Raw genomic sequence first — 14235 nt, 5'->3', positions numbered from 1 at the left:
TATATGAGACGAGGAATTAACACAGCTAAAACCTCAGTAGATGGGGAACCGATTGCTCCCGCAATTTTTTTTAATACCCCCTTAAAAATGATTTAGCGACGCCCATGCTAAAAACCTAAACTTGACATACAGTTGGCCCAATCTAGATTTTATGTGTATGCTGACGTTTTGTCGCTGAAAAAAAAAAAAAACAGTTTGGCCTTTACGGTCCAAACAATTCAGCAATTGAATAATTTGTCCGCAGTTAAAACACAATTTCTTTGGCAAAAGTGTACGTTATTGAGATAAGAGAAAAATAAGATCTCACCTTCTGTTTATATATGGCAATCGAATCATAGCCCCACCTAATGGACCGTTGTGTATTTCAAATTTAAATAAACAGTTCAGTCACTGTAACGTTATATGTAAAATACACTTTCTCAGTTTTCATGTTAACTGAAGAAAGGACATCATGTATTTTGAATGAGGTAAAAGTAGACAACAGTAAGCAGTAACCCAAATTCTGGGTTAACTAACCTAAATAATCAAACAAATAACTAAATAAATATGCAAGATTAAATATAAGTAATTATATAACTACTTATAAATAATGCGTAGTACAACATTTGTTCTGCACCTCGTTTGACAAAAACATAGACAGTAAAGGACAAACAAAACATATTGAGTGACGTAGTTCTCCCGCCGATGCGTCTGACGTCATGACGTCGTTTGGGGACTGGAGTTCAAAGCAACGAGAAGAGCGGAAGCCTCGAGATGGAGTCAGGGGGTTAGATATACGCGAAAAATAGCGAATTAACGCACACTCTGGAGGCAGTTGACATTTAATTTTCAAAAATACATTACAATAGTCTCCACAAGGAAGAGTCGTGTGTTAAATTTAGATTAATAGACTCGGTCAGCATTGGATATTTTGGGTGAGTTTCTAAAGTATTGACCGGGCGCCATTTAAACACGCTGTGCGGGAGACAGGGAAGAAATACCCACTCTCAAAGCCTGTACAAAGCTATTTGCTTCAGCGAACAGATTTTGCACTCAAATAAACACACATTTTAAGGAAATTATGTTCTTATTCTCGTAGACAGTGAAAATGTGGCATGTTTATGAGGGCCTGTGGTAGCATCAGGCAAAGTTATTGTGTTAGCTGGCTAAAGGCTAACAGACCTTGAACTGAAGGGAGACATTTGCCGACCTCGAACAAGAAACTAACGTAACGTTACAGGTATAAAGATGCATTAGTCGCCTATTTACGTGTTGTTTTCGCGTCTACTTTTAAGATATACATTTCTTCAATAATTGACTAGTGTGTTTTACTTTTAGTAAGTTTGAAATTGATCTCAGCGTTCTTACGTGAGTGCAGTGTGTAGCACGCCATCCAAAATACATTAAACAATCCCCATAAATATTTTTCTGGCATTCACAACTACGTGTGCTCCCACCCCCCGCAGTCATACCCAAATAACGTTTTTATGTCGAACATTTCAAGTCGAGTCGTATTGTATTTGTGAAAGGGTACAATTGCACGGGATGTTATATGCTTGACATTAACGGTTCTTAAATTAAGTCCATTTTCAGAAATCCCTCTCAAAATAGTTTAAATGAAACCGTATAAACTGCATCTTTAAAACTCCGCATTTTTTTTTTTTTTTGTCATTACCCTTAGTGTTAAATGGAGGTAGCTGACTAGTGTACAGAAGAACTGGCTGCTCTTTGAATTAGCTTTTTTTCCCTCCCTTCTCACAAATTAATAATTTGCATTAGCTTTATAACGGGGTAAGCGTACACAGTGACCGTGCTTCCCAAATTGTTTTGGTTCTGGTCTCAAATTTTACATTGAACCTGACAACATTTTTACACCAATAAATTTAGCATAAATTTAAGGAGCAAATCCGGTAATAATGCCTTTTAAGCTGTTGACCACAGTTAGCCTAACTCTAACGTTTTACAGTGCGAGTAACAAAGTTGGTTATTGACAAATTTACTCAAAGTATAAAGATTTTATCTCTCATTTTTATTTACTTGTGATGCACCAGTTGTGAATTTGTAGTATTTCTTTCCTGAAGGGACTACAGCTATTCCGTCTATGGTGCAATTTTGTTGCTCTGTGGTACACATACTGACAAGAAATGCATGTGTGTGACCCTGGACCACAAAACCTTACTTAAAAACTTAGTCTTAAGTATCGAAGCTAAATAAATAAGCTTTCCATTGATGTATTGTTCATTCTGATAGGACAATATTTGGCTGAGATTTGAAAATCTGGAATCTGAGGGTGCAAAAAAATCTAAATACTAAGAAAATTGCTTTAAAATTTGTCCAAATGAATTCTTAGCAATGCATGTTACTGATAAAAAGTTTTTATATATTTACGATAGGAAATTTACAAAATCTCTTCATGGAAAAGTATCTTTACTTAATATCCTAATGATTTTTGACATAAAAGAAAAACAATAATTTTGAACAATGTAACGTTTTTTTGGCAATTGCTAGAAATGTACCCCAGCGCTAAAAATTTACCCCAGCGACTTAAGTGTTGCGGTCCAGGGTCACACGTTTGTGTGTGTGTGTACACTCTTGAGTACATGAATGTGCTTTCCTAGGCATTAGCAGCATAAGTCACTCTTATAACAGTTTAGTACACATACCTTAGTGTATTTGACCCAAGTAAACTCTAATGGTGTCCAAGTAGAATTGTATTTCTATCAAGAGAAGTTATCCAACATTCTTAATTTAACAGGTGCGTTAACAAAAAACTGACTCGATTTTGTGTTTGTTTTTCTTAGGAAAACAAAATGTTACAGAGTGCAATGTGTATCTTTAGGAATTAAATTTCAATATTGTTCTGAGAATAAAATAATACCTAAAATAAAATAATAATACAAATTAAGTTATACTAGGTAAATCTCTCAATGCTTCAAACTACATATGCTAAAGCTGTTTTAGATGCTACTCTATTTCATTAATTTGGAAGGGTTACTGTGAAAAGCATGATGCTTTTAAATAAATTTCAGATGGTTTCAGATGCTCAACATTAATAAACATTTATGTAATTTCTCTGACATGTAAAATTATCCTGTTTATTAATCTGGAAAAACCTTTTAAATTCAGCTTCGGGTTGCTTTGATATTGCTTGCACCGTGCCTCAGCTAGCATTTACAGCACGTTTTTATGGAAGCCAATGTATAATTCTGATTTAAAAATATATATATTTTTAATGATTATGAAGGCTTTTACCCTTTGGGGTCTGTCATCCATTTTCACTTGATTACTCAGTTTATTCCTCCTAAACACACTTTTCACATCCCAAAGAACTGTTTACAGTGTCTTTCTAATTTGATGCTGAAGTTACGCCCAGGTTCACTTATGTAATGGTTTCTTGCACAGTAGAGTTACAGATGTTTCTTATTTATCAATCAATGGCCTACTCAAATGTAATAAACCCTAAACTCAAAGTCAATTTCTTTCTCACATCCTCAGGTGTTACAAAACTGTCACTATGGCAACAGATATTGGTTCACCTCCCCGGTTTTTCCATATGCCTCGGTTCCAGCACCAGGCACCTCGTCAGCTGTTCTACAAGAGGCCAGACTTTGCCCAGCAGCAGGCTATGCAGCAGCTCACTTTTGATGGCAAGCGCATGAGGAAAGCTGTGAACCGCAAGACCATTGATTACAATCCATCTGTCATCAGATATCTTGAGGTATAAGCCTTACAAAATGTAACAGAGTGGGGCAGTGTAACATCTGGCAAATGTAACATCTGGCAAATTACTCCGTTTCAGAATCGATTGTGGCAACGAGATCATCGAGATTTCCGTGCTATTCAACCAGATGCAGGCTGCTACAATGATGTATGTTTTGTTTTACTACTTTTAGTTCTCATGTTTATTCTTGAAGTTCATATATTTCTCATACTTTTTTTTCAGCTTGTTCCTCCAGTTGGTATGCTTAATAACCCTATGAATGCTGTGACAACAAAGTTTGTCAGAACCTCCACCAACAAAGTCAAATGCCCTGTGTTTGTTGTACGGGTAAGTGTTAAACTATTGATTTGTTGCTTTTTGTTGAAATGCATCATTCCCTAACAGCCTACTCCCTTGGTTATTAAAAGTCTTTTCTTGCCTTCTTGTAGTGGACTCCTGAAGGCAGGCGACTTGTAACAGGTGCATCCAGTGGGGAGTTTACTTTATGGAATGGGCTCACATTTAACTTTGAGACAATTCTTCAGGTAACCAGAGACCATATTTTAGTTTTGTGGCACACCACCCTTACCTCATAACCTCAGAATCTTGCTAAAAGGTCCTTATCTAAATGTCCCTTTTTCTTTTTCTCTCATAGGCTCATGATAGCCCTGTCAGGGCAATGACCTGGTCTCACAATGACATGTGGATGTTGACTGCTGACCATGGAGGTTACGTGAAGTACTGGCAGTCCAACATGAACAACGTCAAGATGTTCCAGGCTCACAAGGAGGCGATTAGAGAGGCCAGGTCTATACACAATCTACCATTTTCTGTAGTTAACCCAAGCCTGTTACTGTCCCTGCAGGGGCAGTGCTCTGCCTGTAGGGTGCTCTACTCAGTGCTGTCAGTTCTGATATTCTCTTTCCTGTGCTGCTTAATGTTTATGTCCTTTATTATTTACACATGTGTGTTGTTGTTGCAACACTGCAATTATTTGTCACCTGTGGCTTTTGAGTTATGTATTCTCATCTTTTATATACATAACTTCTATGTACAGAAAAGGTGTATTTTTCACACTTTTAAATAAAGTATTCCCAATTATTTATATTCTAAGGTGATGACATACAGTCTAGAATAAAAAGGGTGAAAAATGACTGTTTAAAAGACCCTCAGGGACTAAAATGTTTGTTGGAAGGGTTTCTTGGAACCTCCATAGTGGAGAAGATTCTTGCACTGGTCTAATTAAAGGAAATGCACACTTAAGTTTCAGTTCCCAATGATTTACCAATGAGACAGGAGCTGTGCTGCCCCTACTGTCCATCAGAGTCTTTGTCACGCTTACAGTCAGTTCCTAATAAAAATTCTGCTTCTAAATAAAGATTTATACGAATAAATAACTCCGATATTTACTTTTATACAACTCTTCAGGTATGAATGCACATGAAAACATTTTCATCCACATTGAAATCCAGGTTTATAATTCATTGCCACTCCCTCTTATTTTTTTAACTCTTGACAAAATACAGAGTATGTAAAGTCCTTTGTAATGCGATAAAATGCAATTTCTTCTACAATATAAAAAAAATATTTAAATTTAAAGTCTGATTGTCAAAATGGCTCATGGGTTGAAGTAAAACAGCGAAGAAAGGCTTTAGCTCACTTCAGTGGTTTATTTCTGCTTTTTCCCATGCTTTAAAAAAAACTGAGTGCATAGTAAAAAACATCTGAGCACTGTGGGTAATGTTTGTACATTATGGTGTTAGGTGGATTGATAGGTCTGCCTTAATTGTATGTGGAAGCAGCAAAATAATGGTCTGTGTTTAGAGGTCAAAAGAGTAAGTTGGTGTACTGAGGCAGGCTCAGTTTTGCCAAATGCCCTCTGGAAGGAAGAGCAGTGTGTGTAGGGATGATTGCATTTGAAACGTGCATGATTTCACTTATTAATTGAACTAAAGTAATTACCTTTCACATGCTAATTTTGTTTTCTGATGTACAGCAAGGATCAGAATACAGTAAAATGTGCAGTCAGTGTTAAATATGTCTTTAATTTTAGCCTGTGGTATTAGATGCATTTAAGCAAGTCGTGATAGGGTTGTTATGTAGAGCGAGTTGTCTGCTAAGGAGATGGATGGTTCTTTGTCAGATCCACTCAAAGGGCTCCCGCAGGGTGCAAGGTCTTCACCACACAGAACTGCTATGTTATCCTTCAATGTTGATTCTCTCCCTGCTGTGTCTTCAGTTTCTCTCCTACGGATAATAAATTTGCCACTTGCTCTGATGATGGAACTGTACGCATCTGGGACTTTCTCCGATGTCATGAGGAAAGAATTCTAAGAGGTATGTTATATAAGATGTGGAGATATTCACAAACGCTTTCCTTTAAACATAAAATGACACTGTCATCTGGGTTCACAAACAGAGTCTTCACATTACCTATCACACACATCTGATAACTTTTGTGTTCTTCCCTTTTCTTTTTTTTTTTTTTGGTCGTTTACTTGAGTCTGCAGTTTGTTTAAACATTCATAACATTTTGTGTTTGAGGCTGTAACCAATATTTGCTCATCAAGCACTGAGCATGGTTAAATCCTCTTTAAATCTTTTTGTAATGTCTAATAATGATGAAGACCTGTATGTTAACACTGTTTTGTACCTGTTTTAAGGAATGCATGTTCTTTCTGGTAAATTTTCAAATATATTAAAAACCCCTTCTAAATATTTCTGCACACTATTTGTTGGTTGTGCCTAATAACACTCTGTTCTGTGTATTATAGTATTATATTTACCAAACATGCCTGAGTTAATATTATAGGGCACTATTGCTGTAGTACTGCAGCCAAGTAATCTGAAAAAAATATATATATTTTATGGTAGAAAAGGTTAGATATCTTTTCTCTAAAATAAAGTCATTTGTTCTTTCTTCCTTTCAAACAGATTATCAAATCTAGTAATGAGCAGCTGTCTAAATTGTTACTAACCACTTTTGTTGACTCTTAGTTTTAAATTTTTATTTTGGCTTAATTTAAAATATTTGCAATTTAATGCAATGAAGAGGAATTGGTCTTTTTCAGTTATCAACATGTATAAATGTGTAACCTGACCTGTACCATTAAAAAAATCAACCTTAAATGCACAGACATCATCACATGATTATGATCTTATTTCAAATAAAACTATAATAAAATTGTAAAAAAAACACAATAACTCAGAACTTTATAAATTTTCCTATTCAGTTAAGTAACTGTACCTGTCAAATGTTATGTCAGATTTAATGTTTGAGTTTGTGTGTGTGTGTGTGTGTGTGTGTGTCTGCAAGAGTAAGTAATTACATTTCATACTCTATTAAGGAAGGCACAATATTGTTGTTTTTACAGTTATAAATGTTCAGACTTGGGACTATAATCAAAGAAAAAAAAAACGTGAAAAGGTGAAAACCATAGGTTTTACACATTGTAAGACCTTTCACATTAAATTAAATGTATGTCCACTTGTTGGTGTCAGAATGGTACATGTCTTTGAGCAATGACACTGTCCCATTTGCTGTGATCTGGATGTGTATCAACAATATAAAAATTAACTAAATAACTTTAGTTAACTGCAGACTTTACTCATTTTCCTAATGCTTATGCAAATGCACAAGTGATCATTTATATCAATCAAATAAAAAACGCTATTAAGAATCCATGCAGCTTTACCCAGACATTAAGAATAACTCTCATGCTCCCTAAATGGTTTTTGAGACCTCAATTGCACAGTGTGCCCTTTAAAATAATGCTGCCTTTATTTGCTAGTCAAAGTGTGGCACTTTTTTTTCTTTCTTTTTTTTATGATTTTCCTGATTCGGTGGCATGTGACTCAATATAAAATGGTGTTTAATCCAATATAATTTTTTTTCTGGCTGTTACTTAGCTTGTCTTTGATGCTCATTATGTAATTGTAATCATATATTATACCTATGATCTACATGTAATGCAAAAATTATGATCAAAGGTTAAAAAAGTGTTACTCTAACAATGTTGCTCTGAAATAGGAAAGAAACATTTCTGAAAATAATGTTTCTTTTTGTATTTTGTCACTCATTTAAATTGTTTCCAGGTCATGGAGCAGATGTGAAGTGTGTAGATTGGCATCCCACAAAGGGCTTGGTAGTGTCCGGCAGCAAAGACAGCCAGCAACCTATCAAATTTTGGGACCCAAAGACTGGACAAAGTTTGGCAACACTGTAAGTTAGCAGATGCCTGTAAAACCCCAAAATTATTGTAATCTTTGTTGCCCATGGCCGAATGGGTTGTTTACAGATGGTTATCCATTTGACAACACAAATTTTGTTGTATTGCTTGAGTTTGAGTACTTAATCAAGAAAGATAGCTTAAGAAGGGCTATTAATATTGTGCCTTGTGTTTTGTCCTTAGACATGCGCATAAAAACACAGTCATGGAGGTGAAGTGGAACCTTAACGGCAACTGGCTGTTGACAGCATCACGTGATCATTTGTGCAAACTGTTTGACATTCGCAACCTCAAAGAGGAGCTGCAGGTTTTTAGAGGACATAAGAAAGAAGCCACAGGTATAATCCTAATGAGAATATGTGGGTCAATATCACAATAGAGTGCCTTTCTACCCTCACAATACTCAAAAATGTGCTTTGTCATATCATAAATAGTAGACACTCAAGTACTATGGTAACATTAACTGAGTTCCCACACATTTTATTTTTAGATAATTATGGGCCATTAGTCGAAGCATAAACCATAAGACACTGTCATGGACATATACATATTACTGTTAAATACGTTTTCATTGCAAAATTAAGATGGAAATGATATTTTCTGAAAGCTATGATGTCCCTTTACTTAACAGGGTTGTTAAAATAAAATAATATAATAATATTAATAATAAATATAATTACATCCTCAATCATACATTGTACCCCCCCTCCTTCATTCATTTTAGTTTTAAGCAATATTACCTACAAATGAATGCATGTGTCATATGTGTAATGAGTTTAAGTGGCTGACAGGGTGGACATTTTGGAACAATGACAGGGTAGACATTTTGAGCTTCAATTAGTATATTAGCTTACAGCAAACTGTGAATAGCTAAATATTCAGTCTGGTTGTTGTTGAGTATTTGGTATATTTAAACTTGTGGAACTACTGGATTCGAATCACTTCTGACATATTTTAGGCTGACAGTATGGATGGACATGTTAAGCTTTAGCAAAGCAATTCAGCAAACATTCAAGAGACATGGACAAATTACTATTTTTTTATTAAATAAAAATATAGTTTTTATTACCAAATTATCAATACACTCAAATTAAATAATCTCTTATTTAACAAAATATCAATAGGATAATTGTTTTTTATTTTATTTTATGATTTGACAGTATTCTACTGTCATTCAAATTTAATGAGCAGTGCTTGGGACATAGCAAAATAACATGCATCCTCTTACACAAAACAAAACAAAAAAAAAAATCTAGAAAATGGATCTAAAGAGTCAAGTAATGCTTTTATGAAAATAAAATCTAATCCTAATATAACACACCCTTTCATAGTCATTCTTATGTTATCATGGCAAATTATTTATTTATGTGCAGGACACCAAAAGTCTCTACAATGATATTGACCCATGTATTAATCTCCTTCAAGTGAAGCAGTGTGTTGTATAATTTAACATTGTATGCATATGCATTTTCTCTTAAAATGGTTACCGTATATAATTGTTTTGACACGATATATAAATGACTGAATTATGAAATTGAACTGTTTCCTCTTGCCATGAATATAGCCATTGCTGCTGACATGGCGTTAAATCATAAATAAATATACATTTTCTCTTTTTAATTGCAGCTGTAGCTTGGCACCCAGTTCATGAAGGCTTGTTTGCCAGTGGAGGCTCTGATGGATCACTGCTTTTTTGGCATGCAGGGTAAGCACTGTTCAGATCCTCTCTGTACTGTTTAACCATATACGGTAGCATTAGTCAAAAAGTAATACTCTGTGGAATAATTTCAAATTGTGTGTTATTTGACTGCTGAAGTTGTTGAAATATTTTGCTAGAGTGGAGAAAGAGGTGGGAGGAATGGAGATGGCTCATGAAGGAATGATCTGGAGTTTAGCCTGGCATCCACTGGGCCACATCTTGTGTTCTGGGTCTAATGACCATACCAGGTAAGTGTGGGTCAAAAAAATGCATGTTTCTATTAGGGTTGTAACATTAACCAACATTTCAGTAGTTAATACCTATACAAGTGAAACTTTACAATTGTCGATAACATTTTTTTTTTTTTACCACAGGTAATTCTCGATACCAGTTTTTTTTTTTATTACTACCAACGAACAAAATATGCTATAGAACACATTCCTTTATTTACAGCTAAATGTTAATACACAAATTTAATGTTCCATGCAGTCAAAAACTCTTGCATGGTCAAAACAAAGAAATGAATGATTATGAACCTAAAATGCTCTAGTTTGCATAGACTCTAGCTCATTGATCTGTGATTACTTCCTCAGCAAATTTTGGACGAGAAATCGGCCGGGGGATAAGATGCGGGACAGATACAATCTGAACTTGCTGCCTGGAATGTCAGAAGATGGAGTAGAGTATGGTTAGTATTCCTTCGTGCAATTTAAAAGCCCTATAGAGGATTTACATATGAATTCATAATGCTTTATTTTGGATAATTCTAGATGACATAGAGACAAATAGTGTTGCAGCCATTCCTGGCATGGGGATCCCGGAACAACTGAAGGCTGCCATGGAACAAGAACAAACTGGTTAAGACACTTATACATGCACAGTTAATATTTATTGAAGTTCAGTTGGTTATATATAACTGGTATCTATCTGCTCAGGCAAAGAGATGGTGGCAGAGCCTGAGATGAGCATTCCGGGGCTGGACTGGGGAATGGAAGAGGTCATGCTGAAGGACCAAAAAAAGCCTCCGACTAAAAAGGTTCCTTATGCAAAGCCAATTCCAGCTCAGTTTCAACAGGTCAGTATGATCAAATACTACATGTCTTTGTAGCAGTGCCAGCAGGGCCTGACATTAACACACGCCAACCCACCAAATGTGATTATAATAAAACTTTTGGCAAGAATGATTTTGATTTTATTACATTGTGTAAACAGTGTAAGATCCACGCACTCCGTCCAAGGGAGGTATCCAGTGCTGGATGAAGGTTTCTTGCATGTCCAGTCTTTTCAACGCACAACATTATTCGATTTAAGTTCAGTTCTAATCTGACTCCATTTTATTATGACCTCAAATTTAGGTTGGAATGCAAATTGGTTGTATGTCTGTTTCTAATTAGTATTCTTCTGACTTTTGTTTATTCTAGTTAAACTCTTTATTTTATATTTACTCATTTATTCATTCGGGTGCTCATGTCTCTAACAAAGATACGATGTAATCTACTAGAGTCAACAATTACAGTGTAAAACAGAATAAAATCAAATGTAACAATTTATCATCAGTCAGGTAAATATGTATTCTGCCAATTACATATCCAGTTCAAACATGTCACATCATATCAATACAAAACATCAAATCCTCAAAGATGAATTTATAAGTAAAATATGCATACCTGACCTTAGAAAAGAGAGACACACAAAAATAATAAATAAATACAAAACCAAGATAAAACATCCCCCAAATGGAGGCATGTACAAACAGTTGTAATTTGCATTAACCCATGTCCCATTAACCTGTAGTTTACACCTCAAAGGGAACAGAAGGTAATTTAAATGGAAGACACTGGAAAAGGGCACGCCCATTAGAGTAAGCAAAATATCTCTTAACTCTTAGGATCTGTACTCTCTTTTAGTCTACATTTGTAAGATTGAGACCATTGTACCACTCGCCCTGAAACTATTCAAAAGATACCAAACATGAACTGACTGAAAATAGTACTTGCATTCATGTAGAACATTAAACTATTGACCATTCTGAATGAACTGAGTGGAGGGAGGATGGGTAAGGAAGGGGATGAGAAGGAACTGATAACATATGTGAGAGAGGCGTTTCCTGCAGCTCCACTCTGTGGGGTGTCTCGAAGATGCCTGTGTATTTTTTGTATTGTCTGGGTCTCAGTAGATCAAAGTATCTGGGTTTCTTTTATTCTTAAAACTGCAATTGATAATGGATAATCAACAGTAACAATGTAACGCCAGTTGACATTCATGCAGCCTGTCTATGTGAAAATCTCAAAACAAATCAAACAAATGTATGAAACTGCACAGAAGAAACATGCTGCGATAAAAATCCAACTTTGTTTTTATAACATATAGCCTAGATAAGCAATGTGGCATGATCAAAGTTTTGAAAGCGAAAGAGTGAAGTTTTGCCTGAAAACCACAATAGCAAATTTGACATTGTAAATGTTGACTCTTTTTGCTTGACTTGGTTAACGAAAATGGTTCCAAAGATCACAGCAGAACATTCGCTCATTTCTGAGTAGCACACAGCGATGTTTCATAAGTGAATGATTTATCGTTTTTTTTTTTTTTTTCAGTCAATGATTCAGTGATGCATTATTAAAATTCTTTTTGTGTGATCAACTTTATTTTTTATTCAACAAAAACAAACAAACAGAACAAGAAAGGGAAAGCAACAGACACATCATTTTTACTATCTGAAAAAAATAAAAACTTATGGTCATTCCTTTATATATTCCAATTTTTTTTTTAAGGAAGACATTGCCATTCATCTATGTTACAAGGTTTAGCCTTATAAAATCTTGGTGATTGACATTCACAGGTTACTATTTTAGGGAGGCAGTTTTGTATTATTGTCTTCTTTGCAATCGTCATTGAGAAGACATAAACCTTGATTAGACGTGTACCGTATTTTCTGGACTATAAGTCACACTTTTTTTCATAGTTTGGCTGGTCCTGCGAAGTCCTAGTCAAGTACGACTTATCAAAATTAATTTGACATGAACCGAGAGAAATTAACCAAGAGAAAACATTACCATCTGCAGCCACGAGAGGTGGAATAAGATCACTTGAACTTCCTTAATGTTAGCGGTAACTGTTGGACTTTGCTGGCTTATGTTAATTTTAGACTATTCAGCCTCCCGAGTATGTTCTTTATGCTATTGTGTAGCTAACTGTTACTGTGTTATGTTAACATACCGGGCACCTATTCAGCCTGTGGTTTTGTGTACTCTTGTGTACCGTTAGCTGAATAACTTGCCTTTCCAGATTACCAATATCTGTTCTTGGCATTGGATTTTGTTAAATAAATTAAGTTAATATTTTAGTTAACAGTTTTCAGTTGTTTTCAGTGGTATGCTACAGGAGCACTGAGAAGCATAGAGCGCCCTCTCGCTGTTGTAGACTGTAATATTTTCTCTCGGTTCTTGGTTCTAAATAAATGCGATTAATAGTCCAGTGCAACTTATATGTTTATTTCCTTGTCATGATAAAGGAAAGGATTTCCAAAATGCCTCACAAAGTGCTTATAAAGAGCTGTAAATTAATTCCACATTGCACAAGGTGCAAACAACCTTACCCCTGTTTCACACCAATGTTTTTTAAGGTCAAATTACAGAAACCAAATAATTAAATGTAAAATAGCACTGGATAGTCTTCAATGTAAAAATGAAATATACAATCAAACCTACATTTATTGAGACACCTTCAACATTTCTCACATTATTACGGTTTTGCTATATATATCAAAAATTATATCTGGTGTCTGAATAATTTTTGGTTTGACTGTTAAAACTACAAAGTGATTCAGTCAAGAGCAGTGAGTGATTTTCATTCATTTTCTTGGATTAACATTACAGCAGCCAGTAGCTAAATTAGGCGCGGTCACTTTAAGAGATGACGCACGCATCCAATAAAATGATAAAAATAAAATGATATTTTGACACATTTTGTATGTATTTGTTGGCACAAGAGCAAAAATAAGCAAATTCGATGTTAAAGTGTTTTGAGACGTCTTTCTCTGCGTGAGCCCTGAACACTAGAACACCGCGAGTACTGAATTGGGCTCTTTCACATCCTTTTGTTTGTTCAAACTGCGATTTGTATTTGTTCGTTCAGGTGCAGGAGGGACTTTGAGGAGAACTTCGCAGAAGAGAGCTCGTTTTCAGTGTCGCTGTCCGTGATACGCGGCTCTTGATTTCTCTCTCCGCACCAAACAGAGCGCGCGAATAACCAGCGTTCAGCTTTTCCGCGTCTTGTGTTTGGCTGCTTGTTTAAATCGACAAGCGGTAAGGCTTAAAAACATGTGAAAAAGATAAGCTTTCGTGACGGTGCACAGCAGTGATCCGTCAACTGTCCTGAGCATCGGTTATATAAAATATCAAGGAGAAAGTCATCATAGCTTGCTTAGTATAGACCCAGCTCCCAACCCAACTTTTAGAATGGATTAATGGCAATATTTTTTTATCGCCCGATAAGAGTCTTGCGTTAACGCAGCATGTTAATGCCGATAACGGCCCACCACTAAAATATATATAAATATATATATATATATATATATATATATATATATATATATATATATATATGGGCCGGGACTTTAACGCGTTAAT

At 35.4% G+C, this 14235-nt stretch overlaps 1 protein-coding gene across 3 annotated transcripts in view; it reads left to right on the top strand.

Annotated features, from left to right (window-relative positions):
- The first annotated feature begins 703 nt into the window (after nt 1–703).
- The window catches only part of wdr33 (WD repeat domain 33), a 36439-nt gene continuing 22907 nt past the window's right edge, over nt 704–14235 (top strand). For 2 of the 3 annotated variants that reach the window (XM_026206396.1, XM_026206393.1), the window contains exons 1-14: nt 704–914; nt 3475–3697; nt 3779–3847; nt 3923–4027; nt 4129–4224; nt 4335–4486; nt 5919–6016; nt 7775–7901; nt 8092–8246; nt 9535–9613; nt 9745–9855; nt 10201–10295; nt 10378–10464; nt 10543–10682. In XM_026206396.1, the coding sequence (XP_026062181.1) occupies nt 3494–3697; nt 3779–3847; nt 3923–4027; nt 4129–4224; nt 4335–4486; nt 5919–6016; nt 7775–7901; nt 8092–8246; nt 9535–9613; nt 9745–9855; nt 10201–10295; nt 10378–10464; nt 10543–10682 (1518 nt within the window). In that variant the 5' untranslated portion in view covers nt 704–914; nt 3475–3493. Of the gene's footprint in view, nt 915–962; nt 1220–3474; nt 3698–3778; nt 3848–3922; nt 4028–4128; nt 4225–4334; nt 4487–5918; nt 6017–7774; nt 7902–8091; nt 8247–9534; nt 9614–9744; nt 9856–10200; nt 10296–10377; nt 10465–10542; nt 10683–14235 lie in introns of those variants that run through there. The other variant, XM_026206395.1, reaches the window with a different exon arrangement.

Source organism: Carassius auratus, chromosome 27 (genome assembly GCF_003368295.1).
Source record: "Carassius auratus strain Wakin chromosome 27, ASM336829v1, whole genome shotgun sequence".
Classification (NCBI taxonomy): Eukaryota; Metazoa; Chordata; class Actinopteri; order Cypriniformes; family Cyprinidae; genus Carassius; species Carassius auratus.
Note: the sequence above shows the minus strand (reverse complement) of the source record. Positions and strands in the feature narration are given on the sequence as shown.